Below are 23,107 nucleotides of genomic sequence, written 5' to 3' on the forward strand. Positions count from 1 at the left end.
CTTTGATGTCCCCCACTAAAAGAATTAAAGGAATATTGTAATTGAAATATCATCAATAATTCACAAGACCCTCCTCCACAGCAATACATCTGATGAAATATTAATTGAGCTCCACAGACTGACAGTCTGCAGAGGAGCACTTGCCTGTAATTTGAACCACGAGTCCTGATCTTGCTGTAGCTCAGACCTGCCAAGAAGGCAATTATCTGGATGGTCTTGCCCAATCCCATTTCGTCTCCCAGAATTCCTCCTGCCTGCTGGCAGTGCAATTCCCACAGCCACCTAACACCTGTCTGCTGGTACCTACAACAACAAACACCAACAAGAAAAGAGAAAATGGCAAATGGTGGATAATACAGATCATAACAGAAAGTACTCATGAATTAATCATTTGGCTAGGTTCTAGTACCAGTCAGCGAAACATGCGGGATGTGTGTTTTACATGAGTATTATATTTATAAGGTCATACATTTTTGATCACCTAGGCATAAAATCACAAATTTTTCTTTACAAAACGTTAACACATTTCTAATTAAACTGATAGATGGGGTAATTAGAGACTATTTCCTTTCTTTTCAACATTAGAAATAGCTTGCTAAACAAGCATAAACTTACTATTTTTTACTCACTTTCTGGAGGGAAAAATCCCAAACATTTTTCATAAAGTTCCATTAATTTTTCTACAAAAAAGAGGCACTAATGTTTATTTTTCAATCTGAATAGCATCAAGAAAGCCGGACAGAGAACACCACAACCTACAGCTTATACTGTTGAAAAGTCACTTGGTAATCATATTATCTTTTAATAGAAAAAACTAAATTTTAAGGCCATAAACAAGTCTGAATAATAGGGCTGCTCTCAAAATTAGGACATAACAGATGATTCTGTCATATTACTAGCAGATGCAAAAAAGAACAGTTTAAAGACTCAACAATACAAAAGGTCTTTTTAATATTTCAAAGCAGAAATTGATTCAGGGAGTTTACCATAGGTACAAAAAGATCATAGCTATTAAGATTTTAAATAAGGAATACGGGCCAAAGAGAAATAATTTAAACCAACCCCCCGCCCCGCAAAAAGTAGAAGTTGATATTTTTCTTTCTCCATCAATGATATGTTTAATCTAAAACCTAAAAATAAAGTTAAAAAAAGAAAAATACAAAAAAATTTTCCAAGAGTGGAAGAAACACTTAACAACAGGGAATGGTATGAAGATTATATCCCAAGTTACAAAATCTAAAGCAAATACCACCTGAATTAAAAGATGATGTGTTAGATGAGGTGGCTCATGCCTGTAAATCCCAACACTTTGGGAAGCTGAGGCTGGAGGATCACTTAAGCTCAGGAGTTCAAGACCAGCCTGGGCAACATACTGAGACTTCATCTCTACCAGAAAAAAAAAAAAAATTAGCCTGGAGTGGTGGCACATGCCTGTGGTCCCAGCTACTTAGGAGGCTAAGGTGAGAGGACTGCTTGAGCCATGGAGGATGAGACGACAGTGAACCATGATTGCACCACCGGATTCCAAACTGGGCAACAGAGTGAGATCCCATCTCTAATAAATAAATAAAAAGATGATGCAAGATAAAGGGTTTTTTTTTTTCAAAGAAAACATCAAGGCTAATGGGCTACCCATTTTAAAAGAAGATGGTTTTGTTGTTTTGCTGCCCAAATATTTACTATCTGGTACCTGGTATGTCTACCTAAAATCTCATTTTGGACTTCAGCTCATTTAACTGGTTTTATTTAATCTCCTCTCGGTAAATGTATCATAATTAACTTTCTCCCAGTATTTTGCAAAGCAATTCTAGAAGTCTGACTCTAGCTGTTCCATTATTACCTATTACATAATGAAAACTCTGAATGAGAATTTTTGCTGCTTATTAAGTTTGCTAATTATAATACACACACTGGATATGCACCTTGGAGAAAAGGACTAAAAATCAAAACACGATGAAGTCTAATACAGATACAAGATCGTTCAATTTGGGAAGAAGGACAATTTCCACAACTATGTGGTATATAATCAGAGAATAATGGCTACCACTTAAGGAGCCGGCTGCTGAGGAGGCACAGGCCAGGTGGTTTGGACACAGCCTCACAATCAACCTGCACAAAGGAGATTATCAGCACACTTTATCACTAGGAAACAAAAGCTCAGAATGGTTAAGTAACGTGCCAAAGGTCACATTGCTAGAAAAAAATGAGCAAGCCAGAGCTGAAATCCAGAACTGTATGTTTCCAAAGTGATTCTGGAAATGATCTAGACCAATAGCTGTCAGCCAGGGGTAATTTTTCTCCCTATGGGACATTTGGCAATGTCTAAAGACATTTTTGTTACAACTGGAGAAGTGCAATAGTAGAGGCCAGAGAAGCTGTTCAATATCTGATACTGCACAGGACAGTCCCCACAGCAACAAATTACTTAGCCCTAGACGTCAACTGTGTCAAGGTCGAGAAACCCTGATTTAGAACAAAAGTTGGTTCATGAACTGGCTACACTAGAATAATCTCAACTTTTGAAAAAGACATACTGCAAAAAGCTCTCCAAAAAAAACTGATGTGCAATTAGTTTCCAGAATCACTAAATTCTAGTCAATTGACCTCTTTTTGCTGAGATACAGAACAACCATGGGACCAGCTCCTCCAGTCAGGGAACAAAATCTCCCAGTGATTATTCTAGTGTATTATTCCTACACCACACTGCCTCCATCCTACATGGGTCCAACAACTCTTTTTGCTTGGGGCTCATCAACTTAATTAAAGTGGGAGAGTATGGAGAGGAGCAATTGAGAAATTATTAAAGGAATGGTAAATAGCATAGGATCCCTGAGAGGGGATCTCTCAGAAGGAACCTGAGAGGGGGTTAAGACAACTAGATTCCGTGTGGCCCAGGAGAGGCAGCATACAATGTGCTGGATGTTTCCTCATCTACAAATCTAATATTTGAGGGCTTTCAAACAGCATGTGAATGTGTTTACAAGAAGAAGAACAGCACTAAGAAAATGACATTAAAAAAAATATCTTACTAGGCAGCATGTAAGTCGTATCTCGAGCAGGATCCCTAACAACTAGGGATAGTTACAAAGATAGCAAAGAGTGGCTCTTTCTTTCCACACAACACATGAAGGCCCTCAGATGGTATTTAAAGGAAATTCACTTGCAGATTAAAAGCACTAGCCACACAGCTGGTAGACGGTATACATAGCTGGTATTGCGAGATGAGGAGTAAGTGGCCTGACTCAGGCTTCAGCTGTGCCACTAACTGACTTTGGTTTTACTGCTTTACCTTCCTAATAATAAACAGTGTAAACCAATTACATAGTTTAAATAAAAACATACTATAGAATCTAGTTTTCAAAATTTTTGAAAGGCATATAAAAATTACTTTTTAGGGACAGTTAAAGATTTTTGTAAATATACAACATAAAAAAATTTATTCTGCTATCCCTTGAGACTGAGGCATCACTATGTGACCACAGATAATTGGTGTGCACTGGCATTGCCACACTAACCCAAGATTGCATTTACTAGTGTGGCTGAAGGTAAGCCCAAAAGATTGAAGTTTGTCATTTGACTGCTAAATTAGATAGACAAATGTACTTGCTGGGCAAACTTTCATCAAAACAGAAATTTAAGTGTTGAACATTATCTTGCAGAAAATAGTACTTAAATGGCTAATTGTACCTTCTGACTCCCTTGTGTGCAACTCTATACCCTGTTAATTCAATTCCATAGAATGCAGTAAATACAGTAAAAAATATATCTACAGTTTAAAATTAAATTGGCCCCGCTAAAATGTAATCATAAAAGAAAAATGAAGACTATCGATCCTGTTAATTTTTTTCATACAGCAAAAGAAAATGAACAGAAGTTTTATGACATTTACAAAATATTTAAAATCCTGTTTTTGCACAGATTAAAAAACACAATACTTTCCAGGAATGTGCAATTAAGACTAATTTTTAAAAAACAAATATTATTTATATTAACTACTATAGAGTTTTGTCAATACACTGAATCCTAAATACTTTTAGTTAGCAAAGTTTAGTTCTATTAATTGTGAAATATCTTTGCTAGAAAATCTGACATTTATACAAAAATGCAGACTCAACTTAATCCTTGAGGATATTTGCCAAATCACTTACTACACATACACAGAAGCATCCTGTCTTTTTTAAATCAATTTAATCTATAATTTGGGTATTCCTTTTGCTAGTACAACACTGATGGTATTTGGCTTGTTTCTTAATAAACAATCACTTTAGAGAAAACAAAAAGAGTTGCCAATAAATGTGGCCTTTATTTACCTTTCCATAGTTCTTTTTCATTTGGGAGAAGCAATAAACAAAGCAACTACCTCTCTGCAAATATTACTACAGATTCGGATTTCAACTTCTGCATGGCTGTTCCTCTGTCCAGTTAAAGCAATCACATCAAGTCACTTCATATCTTCAGAGTTTAGCTTTCTATAATGTTTAGTGGGATAAAATAACTACTCTTCGCTCACCACTTCCCCATGGAGAGAAAAATTAAAACTGTAATATAAGTTCTTTGAGAGAAAATATAAAGAGCATGCTGTTTTTAAGTAGACTTCTTCCACAAGTTTAGGGCATGGCTGACAACTGAATCTATAAAGGAGACTAAACTTAATCATCTCAAAGAAAGAACTTTGCATCCTGCTCCCAACCACAAATTGATTACACAAAAGAGACAGAAAGAAGCTATGTAATGGTTTAACTTCCTATATGCATCTAAGAAGGCTTCCTAAATTATCTTGTTAAGTAAATCCCAGGAGTGATGAGACTGAAAATGTTCCTCAGTATTTACATTCATCACGGGAGACCGGCCAGCCCTTAGAGATGACATGCACACATCTATCAGGCAGCATCCGGTCATCTCCAATGCTTGGCCACTGACACATGAAACCTGGCTTCAGATAGCAACTTAATCGTCAAGGTGTTGCCCATATCTTCTCTTTTGACATTAGAATGACATCCTACATAAAATATTCAGATGCACATTTGGTCAGCTCAAAAATATTATACCCTCAGGTACAATATAAGACACTCAAAACATCTCAAAAGTTTTTTATTCCCACATATAAGAAAAAAAAATCCTTCCCAATATTGATATTAATATGCAACTCTTCCTATTAATCTGATTTAAGAAATTAGGAGTTTGGCACCTTAAAATTACTAAGAACAAAAAATTATTCAACATAGATGGCTTTTAAATGTGTTGCTTTTAGTCTGCTGAGACAGGTCCATATAGATTCATCAGTTTACAAACATACCCAATGTACACTTTAGTCAATTTATTATCATCCAATTTTAATGAACAGCACGTGGCTATAATTTCATTTGACAGTATCTGTTTTTGCAATAAATTGCTGCAAGTACCTTAAGGGCCCACAGGTAACTACTATGTAATTCCTAAAATGTTAATTTGTACATAATGGCTTGACAGCAAATAGAAAGGAAAGAACACATGGTACATACTTAAAAAGCTTTTTGAACAGAAAACCTGGCACTTTAAAACCTTCGTCAAATTCAGCATCGCTTTCCTCAGAATCGTCCTCCAGCTTCAGACGTTTCTCTTTGTCCTGCAGTCTCAGTTTATTCCATCTCCTATCATAAAAATAAAAATCGTATTTCCATTATTTTGATCACAAGATAGATTTAAAAAGATAGCTCCTGATAATGTACAAGAAAAAACAGGCAAATTAGAATGGTCTCTTAGGTTAATGCTGCCATTATTACCCAAAACACGGATATTCAAAGAGGAAAAACAATTCTTCTCTCCAGCCATCTCAATTCATTTCTTATGTAAATTATTACAGCTGCTCTAGAAATATTTCTTTAAGGTCTCATTTCATTATCAAAACTACTTTCTCCTCTTCTGGCATACCCTAAGAGAAAATTTCTCTGCTAGTTCGTAATACATGAAATTAGTTCTAGAAAAGATTCAGTAAAAATTTCAATATAATTGAGTGTCTTCACAACATCAATATTATCTAACAAAAAATAGATTTTATTTATAATTACTGTTTCTGTGCTAAAGATATGATAATCACAGCATGAAACAACAAAGTACCTTAAACATAAAGCAAATTTTGGGTCAAAAATCACTGAATCAGGTTCACATTACTGATTACTTAACTGGGGGAAGAGGCATCAGCAATATATAAGCACTGATAGTGCTACCACTCAAAAATATGTGTTCACTGAATAAAATCTAAGTTACAAATTTAGTAATATACTTTCAGATATAAAATAAGGCGAACACTTATATTTCAGAAGGAAATATATTTCATCTAAATATCTGAAAGTCTTAGCAACACACCAAGGTTATGGAGAAGGTGCACCCATTTAACAAGACTAATTTTGCATTTATATAACTATAATGGACCCTAGTTGTCATGACTGGAAAAAAAAAAAGCCTCAAATTCTATTCACTTTCAAAATAAAAAGATGACTTTTTTCATTTGGCATGGTGCAACTGATGCTCTGAATTTCACAAAATGGTGGAAATGGAATAAAACAATAATACAGAGAAATACTTTCAAACTATAATAAAAAAAAAACTCACAGGAAGTAAGAGCAGCAACACATATACAGCATTTATCTGCCACTGACTATGCAAGAGTAAGACAGAATGTCTGAGGCAAGGCAAGGGAAAATGAAAAGGTAATACTACACATGCTGCCTGGCCAGAGGTATGGTGTGCTGTCCATTACAAAACCAGCACAGAGCCCAATACTAGTATCTGAGTAGCTGCTGGTGGGCCTTAAAGCACATCCTCTGATAAACCCTTGCCTTGTTGAAAATTTCAACTCTTCAAGGTAACAAAAGGAAGGGCTAGCTAAAATTTACTTGTGATCAATAAGAACTGGTGATCTGAAATTGCACTGCACGGTAGTAAAGGACCTATAAATAAGATCAATGAAGTACTGTTGGTCATTTCCAGAGAAGAACAGCAAATGGAAGAGGCAGTATATGGCCAAGTCAAGGAAATAGCTATCATCTGACAATAGTTTAATAAGTGATACTCTTTTTATATAAAAACTTAATGTCCTTTTTGTGCTTAACTTCTAAAGGCAATCTCTTCTTCTCCACTGGTATTTTTCTTCCTTAAAAATTATCACCGTGCAATGGACAAAATGAAGTATCTCTAGGTGGTTGTGAGTCTTCTGGGTTTCATGTTATTTACAAATTTAGTTAAATGCAATGGTGTACAACAACCGTTCTTGACAGAGAGCAATTCTGTCCCTTCAACCCCACCCTGGGGTAATCTGACCATGCCTGGAGATATTCTTGGTTGTTACAACTGTGGAAGGAGTCGGGAGGATATACTACTACTGGCATCTTGCATGTGAGTCCAGGTATGCTGCTAAACATCCTACAGCACACAGGACAGCCCCCAAACCCCCCAGTAAAAAGTTATCAAGTCTCAAATGTCAATAATGTCAAAGCCAAGAAGCCCTGGCATATCCCTTACTATCAAAACTTAGAAACTGAACAGATATACTTTCCTGATACACATATCTGAATTCTTGCTACTCACTCTGTAATTCAGCAATCGAGCAGTTTACATAATGAGAGAGTCCTCGGTATCAAAACTATGAACTCAGAGCCAAACTTCTGCATAACAAAGGATACTTGTATTTAGTAAACTTGTGGATAACATAAACCTTGGAAGAATCACAGCCACTTAAACATACTTCACTTTGCAATTTCTCCAAGACAATTTTACAGAAGGAGAAATAAAAACACCAGAATATATTGCCTTTAGAAGTCTGGCACAATAAGGTCATTAAATATTTTACATACAGGGTATCACTTTTTAAACTTCATTGATATATGACAACCATTTCCTTAGACTTAGCCAGTCGATCTTTGTGGCTGTTAAATTTCCCACCACATCACTCTGCATCGACAAGATTCAGCTTCCTCCCCCTCCCTCCCTCCTAAAATATATAGGCATCTTGTCACCACAGAACTCAGCACCTAGGAAACCACATAAGCCACTACAGAAACGATTGTATTCTAGTGCCTTCCGCTTCATAAAGAAAGATGAAAAGGGCCAAACATTTATTCAGTTTGGCTAAAGGATGACTAAAAGTGGTGGGGAAAATCATTATTGCCTACAAGTATTTGTATCATTGTGAAGACAAATTGCCCCAGTAGAATTATACACATATTAAAGACAGAAAATACCATGGTTATAAAACCACACGCATACAGAGAGGCGAAGAGATTCTTCTATTACATAAGCAATACTTCCTCATGTGACTTATAGCCAACATAGACCTGACCATCTGATAAGGGTCCACTGAAGCCGCACAGCTGAAGGTGGGGCCGACAAGTATACCACAGCGCACTAGGGAAAGGGGGAGAACCAAGTTCATCTGCACATACACAGAAACATGCCTTCCCCATCCCAGATGCTGCCAAGAGACTTTAAGGTTCTCTCTTTAACATGTCTAACCAGCCTGTCCTGTAGTCTGGCAGGCTGAGCAGTCTGTCTGGCCAGCAGATGTAAAGGATTCTGTATACGAACACACTGGGTTTGACATATGCAGAAGTGCAGGCCCAGGCACAAAAGTCTGAGCTCAGATTGGCTGTAGTCAAATCCTGGTGCCATTTACTAGCTCATGAACCCTCAGCAAGTAACTTAACTTCGTCAGCATCTAAGTTTCCTCCACTGTGAGATGGGGAGAACAGCAGCACCTACTTCACTGGGTTCTGGGAAGGATTAAATAAGGTGTCGCATATAAAGCACCTTAGCACAGAACCTAGATTAGGAAGTGCTTAATAAACTGATATAGTATTATATATAACCACACACATTTTCTGAAATCCTCACAACAACCCTGCAGCAGATACTATTATTATGTTCACTGAAAGAAGAGAAAACAGGTTACATATGTGGCCCAATACAATGTGCATATTGCAATGTACTCTAACAGATCTGAACATGTATACCTGAACAGAAACTGTGATAGCTCATCAAATGGATGCTCAGTAAATTATTATGAATAATGTGTTCACCATAGGAGTAAAGACACCTAGTCTTCAGATGGTACCTGTTGGAATACCTTCATTTAAAACTTCTGTCACAAATTTGTAAATAGTAAACCGCCATTAAGTATGGCAGTCCTTTACGTGATAGTAACAAAAATAGATACAGATTGACTTAAAATTGGTAGGGAGTGGGTAAGAATTAAGATCTGCGCCAAGTAAGCTGAAATCTTAAAAATTAGAAATGACCTCAAAATGTCTAAATTCTGTTATTTCAATAAGTAGACCAGTTAACTGAGAAAAAGCAGAAGGGAGCAGTAAATAGTCCAATATTTACCCTTTTAGAAAACAAATAACTTTTTCATGTTCTCCAGTCTCTCATTTTAAAAAATCCACACACGTAATAGTCACAGCTGCAGCCACATAAAACGAAGTGGTGGGCATGGTGTTCACTGGCTGTGTTTCTAGCTCCTCACACAACTGCCAGATTCAGCCTGCTGTCAACTCCACTGGCAGCCAATTACAAGAGAAGCTGGGAACAAACATAAACCTAAAATTCCAGTCAGATGCAGACAGAGAAAACACTCCCTGGTTTCCCCACATTCATGCAGGAATGAGAATCTGGCCCAGGCTGTGGGGCCTGGGGCTGAGACTGCAATAATCATCTGTCAGAAGCAACTCAGACCCAGCACAACCAGTTGAACAATACTAGGAACAATGCTTCCTCCAGTTGTAACCTATTAGGGTGCCTTGTCAATGGAACCCTGAAAGCTAGTTACTGTCATTTAATTTATTTTAGAAGAATTTTCAGCATTCTGAGGATGTTCAAAGTAAGTAAGTGGAAAGACACAGCTAGCTACCACTGTGCCATACCATGTATGCAGCCTCCTCATCTCTGTGCACCTGCATTCCTGTACTGTCCCCAAATCCTTCCCCTAACACACATATCTACACATTCAGCAGACCTTTCATACCCTCACTCACGCAGCACCTCCACTCATAGAAACCTCCCATGACCAGCCAGACTTAGGCATCCTGTCTTCTAAGGGCCCCCCCCCCACCCAAATCCCGTGACATCTTGGACACACCTGGGATCTCTACTACAGTGCCCATCAAGTGTAGCATACTGTGAAATCCATACCAGTGTCCTCCACTGGACTGGAAGCCACCTGGGGACAGACACTGTCTTAGCCATTTTTATACCACTAGAGACTGGTATAATGCCTCCTCATGGCAGGCAGTAAGTGCTGAATGAATGAATGAAGTTCATAATTGGGTTAGGGAAAAGGAAGACACAGACAGAGAAGTATGGCTTGAAAATGGTCAAAAGGGGTCATCCAGAAATGGGTTCTGGAAACTTTCTGTTCTATCTCATTTAGAGCCTACCTCTTGCTGCATTTCCTACTCCTTCTACCCATATGACTTTAAAGCACTGCTCCTAGCTCTGTCCACTGGATAAAAATGGTTAAGGTTCACTACAAAAAAATTAACCATAACGAGGGTGGCTGCAACATCAGAGAAGTTCTTAATTTAGAATCTTATAACAAAAAAAAAAAAGAGATAAGGAGAAGGAAAGCTCATTATTTTGAACAATAAAAAGGTACATAAATAAAAAATTGTGTGATTTTTTTAAAAAAAAAGTCTGAGCTCCATTTTTTGGGTTCATCACCAGCAGGTGACGGTAAGGAGCCTGGTTTCTGCACTCCAGCTGACAGGAAGAACCAGGAGCCCTGAGTTTGGTCCCAAGCTTCCCCAGGACCAGGTGGGAAAGGCTGGGCAAAAGAAGCACCTTCTTATGAAAGAATTTTTATGACAGGAAAAAAGTCTAGCCTTAAACTGTATTTACATTATTAGGAAGGAAATAGTGTTTTTGATGTTCCTACTTTCATTTGTTTCTTTAATATATACATGTAAAAGTCACAGCTGCCCCCAAATAAAACAAAGTAAGTGTGTTGCTCATCTTATTTTTTTTTCTTTTTTTCTGAGACAAAGTCTCACTCTGTCACCTCAGCTGGAGGGCAGTGGCGCGATCTCAGCTCACTGCAACTTCCACTTTCCAGATTCAAGCAATCCTTGTGCCTCAGCCTCCAGAGTAGCTAGGACTACAGGCGTGCACCACCATGTCCGGCTGATTTTTGTATTTTTTGGTGTAGATGGGGTTTTGCCATGTCGGCCAAGCTGGTCTCAAACTGACCTCAAGTGATCTGCCTGCCTTACCTTCCAAAGTGCTAGGATTGCAGGCGTTAGCCAACATTCCCGACCCATCAAGGCATTTTCTAACTCCTAAAGCCCCTGTCGGGCTCCAGTGGTGGCCACTAGAGGAGAACCCAGCAACAGACACAGATTTAAGATAATCTCAGATAAGTGAAAACTAAATGTAGGCAAAAGAGGTGCATTACAGACCTTTAACTAGTAAGGGGAGGCCTGAACTGTAGAAAACATAATGTAACGTTATTGAATCTGCCTCCTCCACCACAAAATGAGCCAAATAATGACTTTTTATGAGGACTAAATGAAATAATGTATGTACATTATACTTTTGACTACATAAATTTCAGATGCTGTAACAGTTGGCAGATTACACAAAAAGATTGAGAAATTTTAATTAATTGCAGGTTAAATGGGAATAAAAAATAGCAAATGTCAAAACACCTATTGCAATCTTAGGCCAGCAGCAGCTCAGTTCAACCCCCAAGCATAGAAGACTGTCATGCTAGTTCACTCCATACTGGTCAGTCAAGATCGGCAGGACATTCCAGTCAGGACATCCTATCATCCAGGACAGCAAGGAGGCTGGAAATCAAGCCAAAAGAGAAGACACAGAAGACCTAACTACACTTAGAACCAAGGGGCATGTTGCACAGTTTGTCCCCTAGACAGATGTCTAGTGCCCCCTGGTGTGTTCAAAGGAGAAATAATTATATTTCTTCCCAATATTGATACCGTACTTATATTTTTATAGATATTTTATCATTAAGTGGGCCTTAAGCTTATTTTTAAAAATGTATAAAAGGTACCAAAAGCATACCATCAATAAAACAAAGTTTGTAACAGTTAATGATTTTGCTATGCCTATGATAGGTTGAACAGTCCTTATCCAAAATGCTTGGGACAAGAAGTGTTTTGGATTTTGGAATATTTGTGTGTATACACAATGAGATATGTTGGGATGGGACCCAAGACTAAACATGAATTCATTTATGTTTCATATTCATTATGTTTCATAACTTATACACACAGATTGAAGGTAATGTTATACAATATTTTGTGCATGAAACAAAGTTTTGACTGTGTTTTGACTGAGACCCAACATATGAGGTCAAATATGGAATTTTCCACTTGTGGCATCAGGTTGCTAAAACATTTTCAGATTTTGGATTTTCAGACTAGGGATGTCAACCTGTGGTATCAATTGTTAAACTGCCTTTACTTGTGAAAGGTCACATTTTTGTATCAGTATTTATATACCCTCCTTCATGGTTCTCACAAACCCTCATTTCAAGCATCTTACTGCCTTGGTGGAATCTCTGTCATAACTTTTAGCTAGTGGGCGTGTAACAAGAATAGCTAATATTTACTGAGTGCCTGATGTATGCCAAATATCTTACACATATCATCACCCATGAAGAAGGTACTGCTGTGATCCCCATCTTACCCCATCTTGTGAGTGGACACACAAGACCTCAGAGCTATCCGGCAAGGCTCTGGCACTCACTCCATGGCCCATGGTGTCTAACTTGTATGCTATATACTGCCTCCTTAAGGAAAGTCAGCTAGCTCTGGACAAGTTTTGTTTTGAGATTACATATATACACATACGTACATATTTTTTAATTGGGTCAGAAAACAGATAGTAATTATGACTGATAGTGATACTGGGCACTAGACACTATTTTAAGTATTTCACATTTATTAATTCATTTAATCTTTACAACCTAATAAGGAAGATACTGTATGTATGAGTCCATTTTCACACTGCTATGAAGAAATACCCGAGCACAGTTCGGCATGGCTGGGGAGGCCTCAGGAAACTTACAATCATGGTGGAAGGTGAAGGGCACCTTCTTCACAAGGTGGCAGGAAGAAGTGAGTGCAAGCACAGGAAAAACTCCCACTTTTAAAACTATAAGCTCTCATAAAAACTAACTGTCGTGAGAACAGCATGGGGGAAACTGCCCCCATTATCCAGTCACTTCCCATCAGGTTCCTCCCTTGACACATGGGGATTACAATTCAAGATGAGATTTGGGTGGGGACAGAAAGCCAAACCATATCAATACTATTGTTATTGTTATTCTCTCTCTCTCTTTTTTTTTTTTTTTTTAACAGTTAAAGCAGACAGGGAGAAAGAAAGGAAGCTGTCCAAGATTACCAATGAGTTAAAGAAAAGATTCAAAACCAGATAATCAGGTTCTAGAGTCTATATTTCTATCTGTTACATAATACTGTCTTCAAAAAGTATTTCCCAAACTCCCTAGTACCACTCCTTTTCTCACAGTGCCAGAGGAAGGGTCCTCTTTAACTGCCACAGAACGAAAGCAATTGCACAAGGACAAACCAAATTCTAAAACTTCAAACCATATGTTGTCTTAAAAAAATATCAGGACTAAGATTTAAAGAAGGGAAAGACTGCCTTCATTTTTGTACAATATGATTCCTTCCCCACCTTAATACTGTGCAAGTTAAGTCAAAACTCACTTTTCACTACACCCCTGCAAACTCTTCCAAGTAACAGTAAAATCAGTTTAGCACTTCTTCGAACTATATATAAGCTAGGCTGAACAATCATGTAATATACATTTTATACTAAACAAATCAATGTACACAACTGCCCATACCAACACACAAAAAGGACAGAATACACATATTAATGGGAATTGTCAAATATTAGTAGCCCAAGATCATACTAATAAAACAAACATGCTGTCTGCAAAACTTCAAGGAAGTCACCTATCGTGGTGCTCAAATTTCAAAACAGATCTTATTGCTCTACTGTAATATTTTTATGTTGCAAGGGTCACTGTACACAGAGCAGTTTAAATCTGCACTGTTTGTAAGGAAAAAGCTGTATATCACACAGTTAAATCATTCTTAATAGAGTGACATTTCAACCTCAGGATCATTCTCTACCTATTGCAATATCCATTTAAGAAATCCAACAACAGAGGCACAATGAGTACAATTTGATTTTTAAAAATATATTCAGGCACCAAGCTGGGTATTTAATATAGTTTGCATTCTGTAGTATGATAGGCTTTCTATTTCAGACAGCTAAGAATCCCTTACAGATTAGTCTAATTTGCTAAATTGAGATACTTGGTGTTTTACTTTTCTTATCTGCCTTTTTATGGTCTATCTGGGTAAACTTAATTGGCACATCTGAGCAGATGAAATACCCTCAGTTAGGAGTGCAGATCTCATGGAGTAAATTAAGACTGATGCAGACAATTACGCCCAGAGCCAAAAATGAAAGGTGTGCAGAGCAGGAAGCAAAATTAGTCTTCATTTGTGTCTCAGCTTTGTTATTTAAAAGCCAATGTGCTCTCTAAGAAAACATCTTTAACCCATTTATGTCTAAGGTTACAATATTTTGAATTTTTGCATTAAATTCATATGTTACCTAGAAAAATTCAAGGAACAAAAATTTGAAGATAAAAAAATTTATTATGTTCCATTGTTATGTGATGTTCCAAAATTGGAACACTAGGCAAAACCACTGCACATAATGTATAAAATTATGTTTCTTGTCTCAGGAGGTGGTGACACCTGCTATTCAGTGTGATATTCAATGGAACACTTCACATGTAAGGCAACATCACATTTTTCACATCGAAAAGTGGTGTTCTTATGACATTCAGCGCACCGCGTTTGCTTTCCCTGTTTGACTATCACATGATTTATGCCATCATAACGGGAGTCAATGTTACGCTTCTGAGGTCTTCCTTTCTGGCCAGGTTCTGGAGGATGACCATGGGTCTCCAGATAATGGCATACCACACGTCGACGAAACTCCAGAAAATCCACTGGTTTCTCATCATATGTTTTATGCAATTGCCAAGCATTTTGTAAGACCAATTCGAAACAGAACAAAAGAGGGCTTGAATACCATTTCTTTCCACGGATTGAGGCCCGATACTTATCAATGTTTTCATCAGCTCTGTCTACGCCTCCCATGAATTGGTTATACACTTTGATCATGTTTGGCTGCTGAACTTGGATCTTCTTTTTCAATTTCTGGGAATAACGACTGACAAGACACAGGGGATGGATACCAGCACCAGATGAGGCAACAGTGACAACACTGTTATCATTCCATCTGCAGACAATATTGCCTTTGCCATCAATTCGATAATCAAATGTGCCTCTTTCTTTTTTCTTTAAAGCTACATCTGATTCCAATGGAACTTTGTCAATGTGATCCTTTCTCACTGTACCTGTTGCCTGATGTCCCATTGAACTGAGCTTATCAAGAAGTGCAATACTGGTGAAAAAGTTATTGAATACAAAATGGTATTGTCCAGGGTGCGCCTCTGTAAGTGCCTCACTAAACTGAAGGACAAGTGACGCACCAACACCATATTCCTCATGTTTAGTATTTGGGTTTTTACCCTGATACGGCTGAAACCAGCAAATGTAGCCCAGACAGGTGGCACCACACCAAAACTTATAGCCAAACCGAATGGGCTTCCCCCGAATAAACTGTTTGCACCCATGACGACCAAAATAAGGAACCATGAATTCATCAAAGCTGAAATATGTTTCATTTGGAACAAATTTCATGCATCTCTCATTGAGTTTGCTTATGAGAGGTCGCAATTTGGAAAATTTGTCCACTGGATCCAAATTTGCATTGTCAGCAACATGCAAATTAGAAAATATAGTTTCAAATCGGTCACGTCTCATGGCAGCACTAACCAGTACATTATGCACATCTGTTCTTTGTTCCCAAAACATACGCCTTCTAGGAACTGAAACATAACCACTCAGAAAAATAATTCCCAGAAAACATTTGAATTCAGAGCTAGTCAAGCCAAGATGTACACCTTTACTGTGAGCATATAAGTTGGAGTACTTGACAATGAGTTCAATGACCTCGTCATCAAGAAAAAGTTCAAGAATTTCTGTGGGAGTTCTCATTTCGGTGAAGAAATCGTTTGGTGGTGCTGTAACTCTACCTGCTACAGGTTGTACAGTTAGGTCGGCTTTTTTCCATTTGCAAACAATTTTTGTCATTTTCCTCCTCCTTGATGGTGGAGGTTGCTGCACAGTAGACGTAGATGGAACTTCGTCAGGAGAGTCATCTTTAGGTGCGTATGAGGGATCATCTGAGTCAGACTCAGCATCAGAGCCATCTTGAATAAGATACGCAGCTGTGTGCAACAAAGAACCTGGCAGATTATTTATTGTTCCACCTTCTTCATCTCCTGATTCCTCATCAGAAACAGGTGCTGTAGCATTTTCAGGTGGTTGTATCACTATAGCACTTGCTTCTATGCTGTCATCTGTCTCTAAAAGGTCAGTTATTTCATGTAAACTTAGTGTTCGAGGCATCTTGGGACTAAAACGGAAAAAAGGTATTATTAGTCCTAGTGGTAGTGGTTTTGCCTAGTGTTCTAAAAATGGAACATGAAAAATGCCAAACCCATAACTAATGCAACAATAATACTTTCTGTATTTTCTTTTTACTGCACAATAGCATAACTAATAGAGAAGTTATTTTTTAAAAATTACTAGTATAGGATGTAGTGCAATAAAGTTATATGTACCTGTCTTTGGATACTTTCTCAAACATGTTTCTGAAAACTCACATCACTTTTGACAAGCTCCCAGCACGCCAGTATCTGTAGCAGTAACTAACTCTGTGTACCACGTGATAACATGCACCCTCAGGAGGTAGACATGTGTGAAAAATCAGACCTTGGCAGTGACACTGAGCAGTAGGGTATAAATAACTCCCACACGCTTAGCATTCCAATAATGGAACACTAGGCATAAATAGGTTTTAAGAGTGTAACTTTTTCTTTCAACTTACAGATTCCTAAAAAAAAAAAAAAAGAACATAGGCATCTTTCTTTCTTTCTTTTTTTTTTTTTCTCCCAGGCTCAAGTGATCCACCCGCCTCAGTCTTCTGGGTAGCTGGGACTACAGGCGCACACCACCACACCCAGGTAACTTTTTCTACTTTTTGTAGAGGTGGGGTTTCACCATGTTGCTCAGGCTGGTCTCGAACTCTTGAGCTCAAGCAATCCTCCTGCCTTAGCCTCCAAAAGTGATGGGTTTACTGGTATGAGCCATTGTGCCCGGCCAGGCTTATTTCTTAAGAAAAATGACCTCTCAGAGAAGTTAAGAACATTCTTAAAATCATTATATTTAGGTTTCTGGGTAAAATCTTAAACTTTTACTAAACTCAGATTTTGGGAGAGTTTTGTTTTTTCTCCTTAATTTGGGCTTTAAAAAAAAAGGCATGATCAAGTCAACCTCCATATTGTCAGTTGGCCTTTGCTGAAGCACAGCCTAAAATTGCTAAATCCTCATCGGGTACAAACCAGGATCCAAATTAAGGACAGATAGGACAATCCCAGTGCAAATAGGTGCTAGACAGAAGGAAGAGGTTCCCGGAAGACAATAAAATGGAAACAGGCTGGGAGGGTGGTGGTTCTCAGGGCACTGCCTTTAGAAGCATTTCAGGATAGGAATGGGACAATGGGGTGGAGTTGGCCCCCATCAAATGGAGGGAGAAACCAGGCACTGAAGCAATGCTTGTCCGAGTCTGCTGCAGCAAACCAAGCTGTGAGATCACTCTCATGTGTCCCAAACCACCTTCAGACCCCTTTTCCTTCTCCAAGCCCTTCCACTGACTGCTACCTTGAGCAAATGACTTCATCTCTCTGGGCTCAAAGTCCTATCTCCTGGGTAGCTGTAAGGATTAAACAAATTAACCTATGTAACAAGAAGAACCACAGGAACCACTAAGAGGTACGCATTCAAACATGTCAGCCATCGTTGTTCTTGTGCACCACCCCCGTCCCCGCCCCCACCCCCACTTAATGCCACCCTTGCTCAGGCCCTCAAGGCCTCAACGTTCCAAATCCACAAGACTCTCTTCGTAACAGTCATGCTACTTGGCTTGACCCCTCAGCATCTGAAATGCTGAGAGCTCTCTCCTCAGAACAGTGGATGTGCACAACCCAACCCTCCCAAGCCAGGATCCAATGGGGCCCTGGCCACAGAGGCCCAGTGCTCAGGGGAAGGACAATGAAGAGTATTATCTTCACAGAAGATTACGTCTCACAGACTATTAGAAGACATTCTGTAAGACTTACACAATCAATGGAATCTTTATCAGCCCTTTACATCTCAAAGTTACTCATACAAAAAAGGTAAAAAAAAATAGGGCACGAGAAAAACCTTTAGGATCAAAACTGTATTAAAAATCAATTATATCAACAGACATCAAGACTACAGATTCAGGTTACACGAGACCATGAAGTAAATTCGATCCCCATCCACACCATACTTGCCAGGTCTTCCATACTCCTGAGCCATCTCCCCATATCCTCATCCAATTCCCAGATCACAGGCTTAGGTTTTTGGTTTGGTTTCCAGTCCAATGGAGGTGGGGGCAGCTATGTGTTGATTCTTGGCACCACCCTGTGGTCATACCTAAATATTGCACCTTTTACTCAATCCCACCAAGGCAAGGAAACACAAGTATGTAGAGGGCCCAGCCAACTTAAAATCTCAGCTCTACTTCACAGTAAGACTGTGGGCAAACCAATTAACTGGAGGGGCCATGATTATAACCATGTAAACATGTGTATTCACAGAACCAAAGACTGGAATGACATGTAGAAAATAAAAACACAAAAAATAGAGGTCATTTTTTCATCTTATCATCATCATACTTTTACAATAAAAAACAGGGACTCATCAGAAGTGCTGAAAGGTGGTGAGGGAGCCTTCAAACCATTCAGAGGAACCAACTCAAATCCACTTCAGGCTGTGTGTTTAGCAGCTTAGCCCAATGCACCAGGTCATCTGAGGAGACTCAGGCACCTCCTACTGAAGAGTCCATTTCTGAACTCCCCACTGTGTTTCCCTGATCGGGGTGGGCACAGGTTGGGGATATATCCCAGAGGCAATTATTTGCTGAGTGTGGCCCAAAGTAGAGAAAAAAGCATTACATTCTCAAGCCTCAACATCCTTACCAACAATGCTTTCCAACTGCCTCAAAGCTCTCCTAAATGAGAATACAGTTATTTCTGAACAAGGGCCTGTGGACCATGAAGAATGTCACCAAGCTCCCCCCAGAGTCAGCGGGAGCTCAGCCAAAGCACAAGTGCAGTGCCCAGCTCCTCCTGCCCCGCACCTGCTGCCTCGGACTCCCCAGGTTGAGCCCAAGCCCCTACCCACTGAAAGTGTTCCCCATGTGATTCTGACACACACACCCCACAAGAACCAGATGATCTATGACATATAGCATTTAGCGAAGGCTCCCTGCCAGGCCCTCCCCTGTGTACATACAACTGTGCAGGGCACATAAAAGAGGATTTTTGAGAAACTGATATACAAACTGCATTAGCCAAAAGCTGCAGCCCCAAAAAGAAGAAATATGTAAGACTGACTTATTTCCATCCCTAGATCCCAAACCTGACAGTGATCAGAGCCAGCTGGGAACATTTTTTAAAAGTCCTGCCCGGTGACCCCTCGCTAGACTTCCTGAGTCAGCATCTCCAGTGTTGGGGGCTCCCAGTGACACTGCATAATCAGTCTGTGGGTGGGGAAGCTTTGCTCTAGTCTGTGCTTATTGCCAAGAAAGTAGTCTGTGAGGGCAACAACTTAAATAATAACCGCTGGCAGATGAAAACAGAGTAAGAGCTTGGGGGAATGAGTTTAAGTCAAATAATAAATGCTAACCCTAGTCCTGGCAGCAACAAGAGACAAAAACATATCTGGGAGTGCATCTTCTCACTCAGGATGCAACCCATCTATGCCCACAGCCTGACCAAGCAGCGCTGACCACTGCTGGAAAAAGAGGCAGGAGTCAGTGACATTTGTTTCCTATGGCAAGGTTGGCAACTACCTAGCATGAATGTTGCTAGTTCCCCACTGTGCGTATGATAGACATCACTAAGGAACTGCACACTCTTTCCCAGCCCACCCAAAAAGGGCCTCGGAGCCCCCTGAATAGACTACCACTCCCCAGAAATCAGAGCTGGCTGGAGAGTGAAGCCCACCCAGCCTCCCTGTCCTTAGCCTCTCTGCATACTGTGGCATCACACCAACCTCCAAGGCAATCCAAATGAGAACCCTGAGGAAATAATGTGCCTCCAAAGCGAAGCAAATTCCTTCCCTTCTCAATGATGCACCTGGAGTTTAAGGGCAAATGTGTAACGATGTTAATTGGGATAAGGGCCATATTAATATATCTGAGCTACCCAATAAGACGAGGCCCTACACTGGATGAACTTCCTCCATAGTCTCTCCCAAATATCTCAATCTGAATTCATTATTCCCTTCACACTTGGTTAGGTTCTATTTGTGCCCAAGTCCATCAACGGACTGCAAATTTTTTGCCAGAAACCCTTGAAGCCAGTCCAAGGATGCAGACATGCATTCCTGACATGAAAGCAAAGATAAAGCTATGTGGGCTGACCTTGAATATGTCAACTGGCAAGTGAATTAACAACATGGAGGTAACAAGGACTGCGGACAAGCGCCCTGATCTTTATCACCCTGAAGGGGAAAGGTTCATATGAAACGTTTGGTCTTCTGGGCCACCCAGGGCTGTCTTGGCTGCACAGCCTGGACTAGGTAAGTAGCATGTAGATGCTCACCAGGAACTCAACATCACTCAAACACTGAAGGTGTGTTAGTCCTATTAAATATTTATTTGGCACCTGGAGCTCCCAGGCCCACAATGTGCAAAGCAATAGTATATTTTAAGAAAGCAGTAGACCTCACAACCAACAGCCAATAGCAAATGGAAACTGTGGTAGCACAAAATTAAAATGAAAAAATAATGTATGTTTTATAAGACCTGTATATCATTGACCATAGAACTGACAGAACATTTACTTCTAAGCAGTGGCTCATCCATCCTGTATGATATGAAATGGTATGAAAACCAGGGAACCCCCTGAGGAGCTGGCCTCGAGATACAGTTCAGTGCAGAGGAGGAGGCAGGAGAAACATGTGGGAAGGGGGAATACACAGTTTGAAAAATGGTTAAAACTTCAAAGACTGAGCTGATGGTTTGAGCCAAATGAAGGAAAGCAGGATTCAAGGTGCGACTGCCCAGTTCCATAAAGAAGCTATGGAAAGGGCTTGATGGGAAATTCCTAGTACCAGCTAAAATAAAGGTACCTAGTTAGGGTGAACCTAGTGCCAGTGAAAGGCCGATGGCTCTCACGCTGAGAGAATAAAGAGGATGAGATATCCAGAAGTCACCCACTCTCACTTCCTAGAGTTGAAAAGAGCATTATAATTAACAGGCTATACCCTCAGTAAAAGGTGTTAAGTTCAGCTAAGGGTGCCTACCCTGAGAACTATTCCTAAATTCTAACCTCCACAAAAAAACTAATTTTCTATGTTGTAAACTATATGACTTTATTCTAATCATCCATCGTCAAACCACTGCTAAGACAAGCAACCCTAAAGGTCTTTTTGTTTCTCCAGGGAATAGCATTACCATTTCAATCAGTCTACAAAGATCAGCAATGAGTAACAAAATATAGAGAGACTGGCAGTTCTAATACGCTTCTCAATCCTGAGCATTTTATTTTCCTTTAACATCCCCCAATCCAGACAGCACCAAAGGAGACGTAATACAAATATTTCAATGTGGATATCTGCAATTTAACAGCCTTAATAACTGTAGCTATAAAACGTTAAGAGCTATCGTATTTTGGTGGCAATTAAGAGTTATTGATATTTCTGAAATTCATTTGAGATTTTACTGTAGCTTTAGCAAAATATTGGCTCTGGAAATAATAAATTGTTTTACAATCTTAACATTATTAAGAAAAACTTATTGCCATGAAATTAAACTAAACCCACATTTAAAATTCAGTCAAAATAAATTGTTCTTGATCAAAATACTGATATATTTTAAACATATTTAATATTGACCCAATTTAATTGGAAAAATATATATTGCTCCATTTATAATCAATATGTTGAGATTAACACTTTTATTAATTCCTTGCAGTAGTTAAGAAAAAGCCTGACACTGCTCACTGTTCAAGAGTACTGGGCAACATTCCTCAAACAACTTTACAGGTAATAAACGTGCACAGAAATGAAAGCTGCACTGAGGGATGACAAATATAAGCCAGCCCTCATCTGTGCTTTACTACATAAGGTGCTACTAGAATGTGGGTGCCACAGCTCTAAAGGACAGGATTTAAGTCACAGGTCCTCAAATTACTGTTTAAAAGAATTCTGACGCATCTATTTTGGAAAGGTTATGGTGTCTGTAGTGTCTGGACAGGGGTTAAGGAGCAGTTCTAAGTAACAAGAAAAAACACCAGGTCAACCTTCACTCACAAAGGCCAATAAATATAACAAACTAGGTCTCTTCACCTTGAGAAATAAGAAAAAACTGTTGAGGATTGGGGAAAAAGTCATCCCACTATCAAGTATTTTAAAAGTAATAAGGTTCCTTGTTCCCTTTGAATTCCTTAGAGCTAAGTGAGCTCTAAGTCAAGGAGACTTGAAATGTGCAGCAGTATCACAGCGCTCAGTGGGCCACCGTGGGGAGGCCTGCAATGCCGATTATTTTTCCTGGCTCACAGAAAACGTGTGGCAATATGCAATTCAGACTTCATGTTTCACATGTTCACCTTCCCTTTTATGGTGCTTGCTTTATACAGTGACAATGTCATGGAGCTAAAAGCCAAAGTCAGTCTCTAACATAAAAAACAGTGAAAAGAAAGTTATGCTGTGCATACAAAGTATACTTTTTGCATGATGGTAGTTTATAATTACGCAGATGACTATCTTCTCAAGACAAAGGGAGGATTTACAAAAGCAAGCTTATTCTTTCTAGGCCAAAGCTTGTTTCAGCTTGTTTTTGAAGAAAA

At 39.2% G+C, this 23,107-nt stretch overlaps 1 protein-coding gene across 6 annotated transcripts in view; it reads right to left on the reverse strand.

Moving 5' to 3' along the window:
• Positions 1–23,107, reverse strand: part of ERCC6 (ERCC excision repair 6, chromatin remodeling factor) — an 81,222-nt gene that overhangs the window by 42,884 nt on the left and 15,231 nt on the right. For 4 of the 6 annotated variants that reach the window (XM_023230152.1, XM_023230153.2, XM_023230154.1 and 1 more), the window contains 3 exons: positions 14,887–16,581; positions 5,502–5,630; positions 145–303 (listed from right to left, as the gene is read on the reverse strand). In XM_023230152.1, the coding sequence (XP_023085920.1) occupies positions 145–303; positions 5,502–5,630; positions 14,887–16,581 (1,983 nt within the window). Of the gene's footprint in view, positions 1–144; positions 304–5,501; positions 5,631–14,576; positions 16,582–23,107 lie in introns of those variants that run through there. The other 2 variants (XM_023230156.1, XM_023230157.1) reach the window with 2 other exon arrangements.

Source organism: Piliocolobus tephrosceles, chromosome 9 (assembly GCF_002776525.5).
Source record: "Piliocolobus tephrosceles isolate RC106 chromosome 9, ASM277652v3, whole genome shotgun sequence".
NCBI classification, from domain to species: domain Eukaryota; kingdom Metazoa; phylum Chordata; class Mammalia; order Primates; family Cercopithecidae; genus Piliocolobus; species Piliocolobus tephrosceles.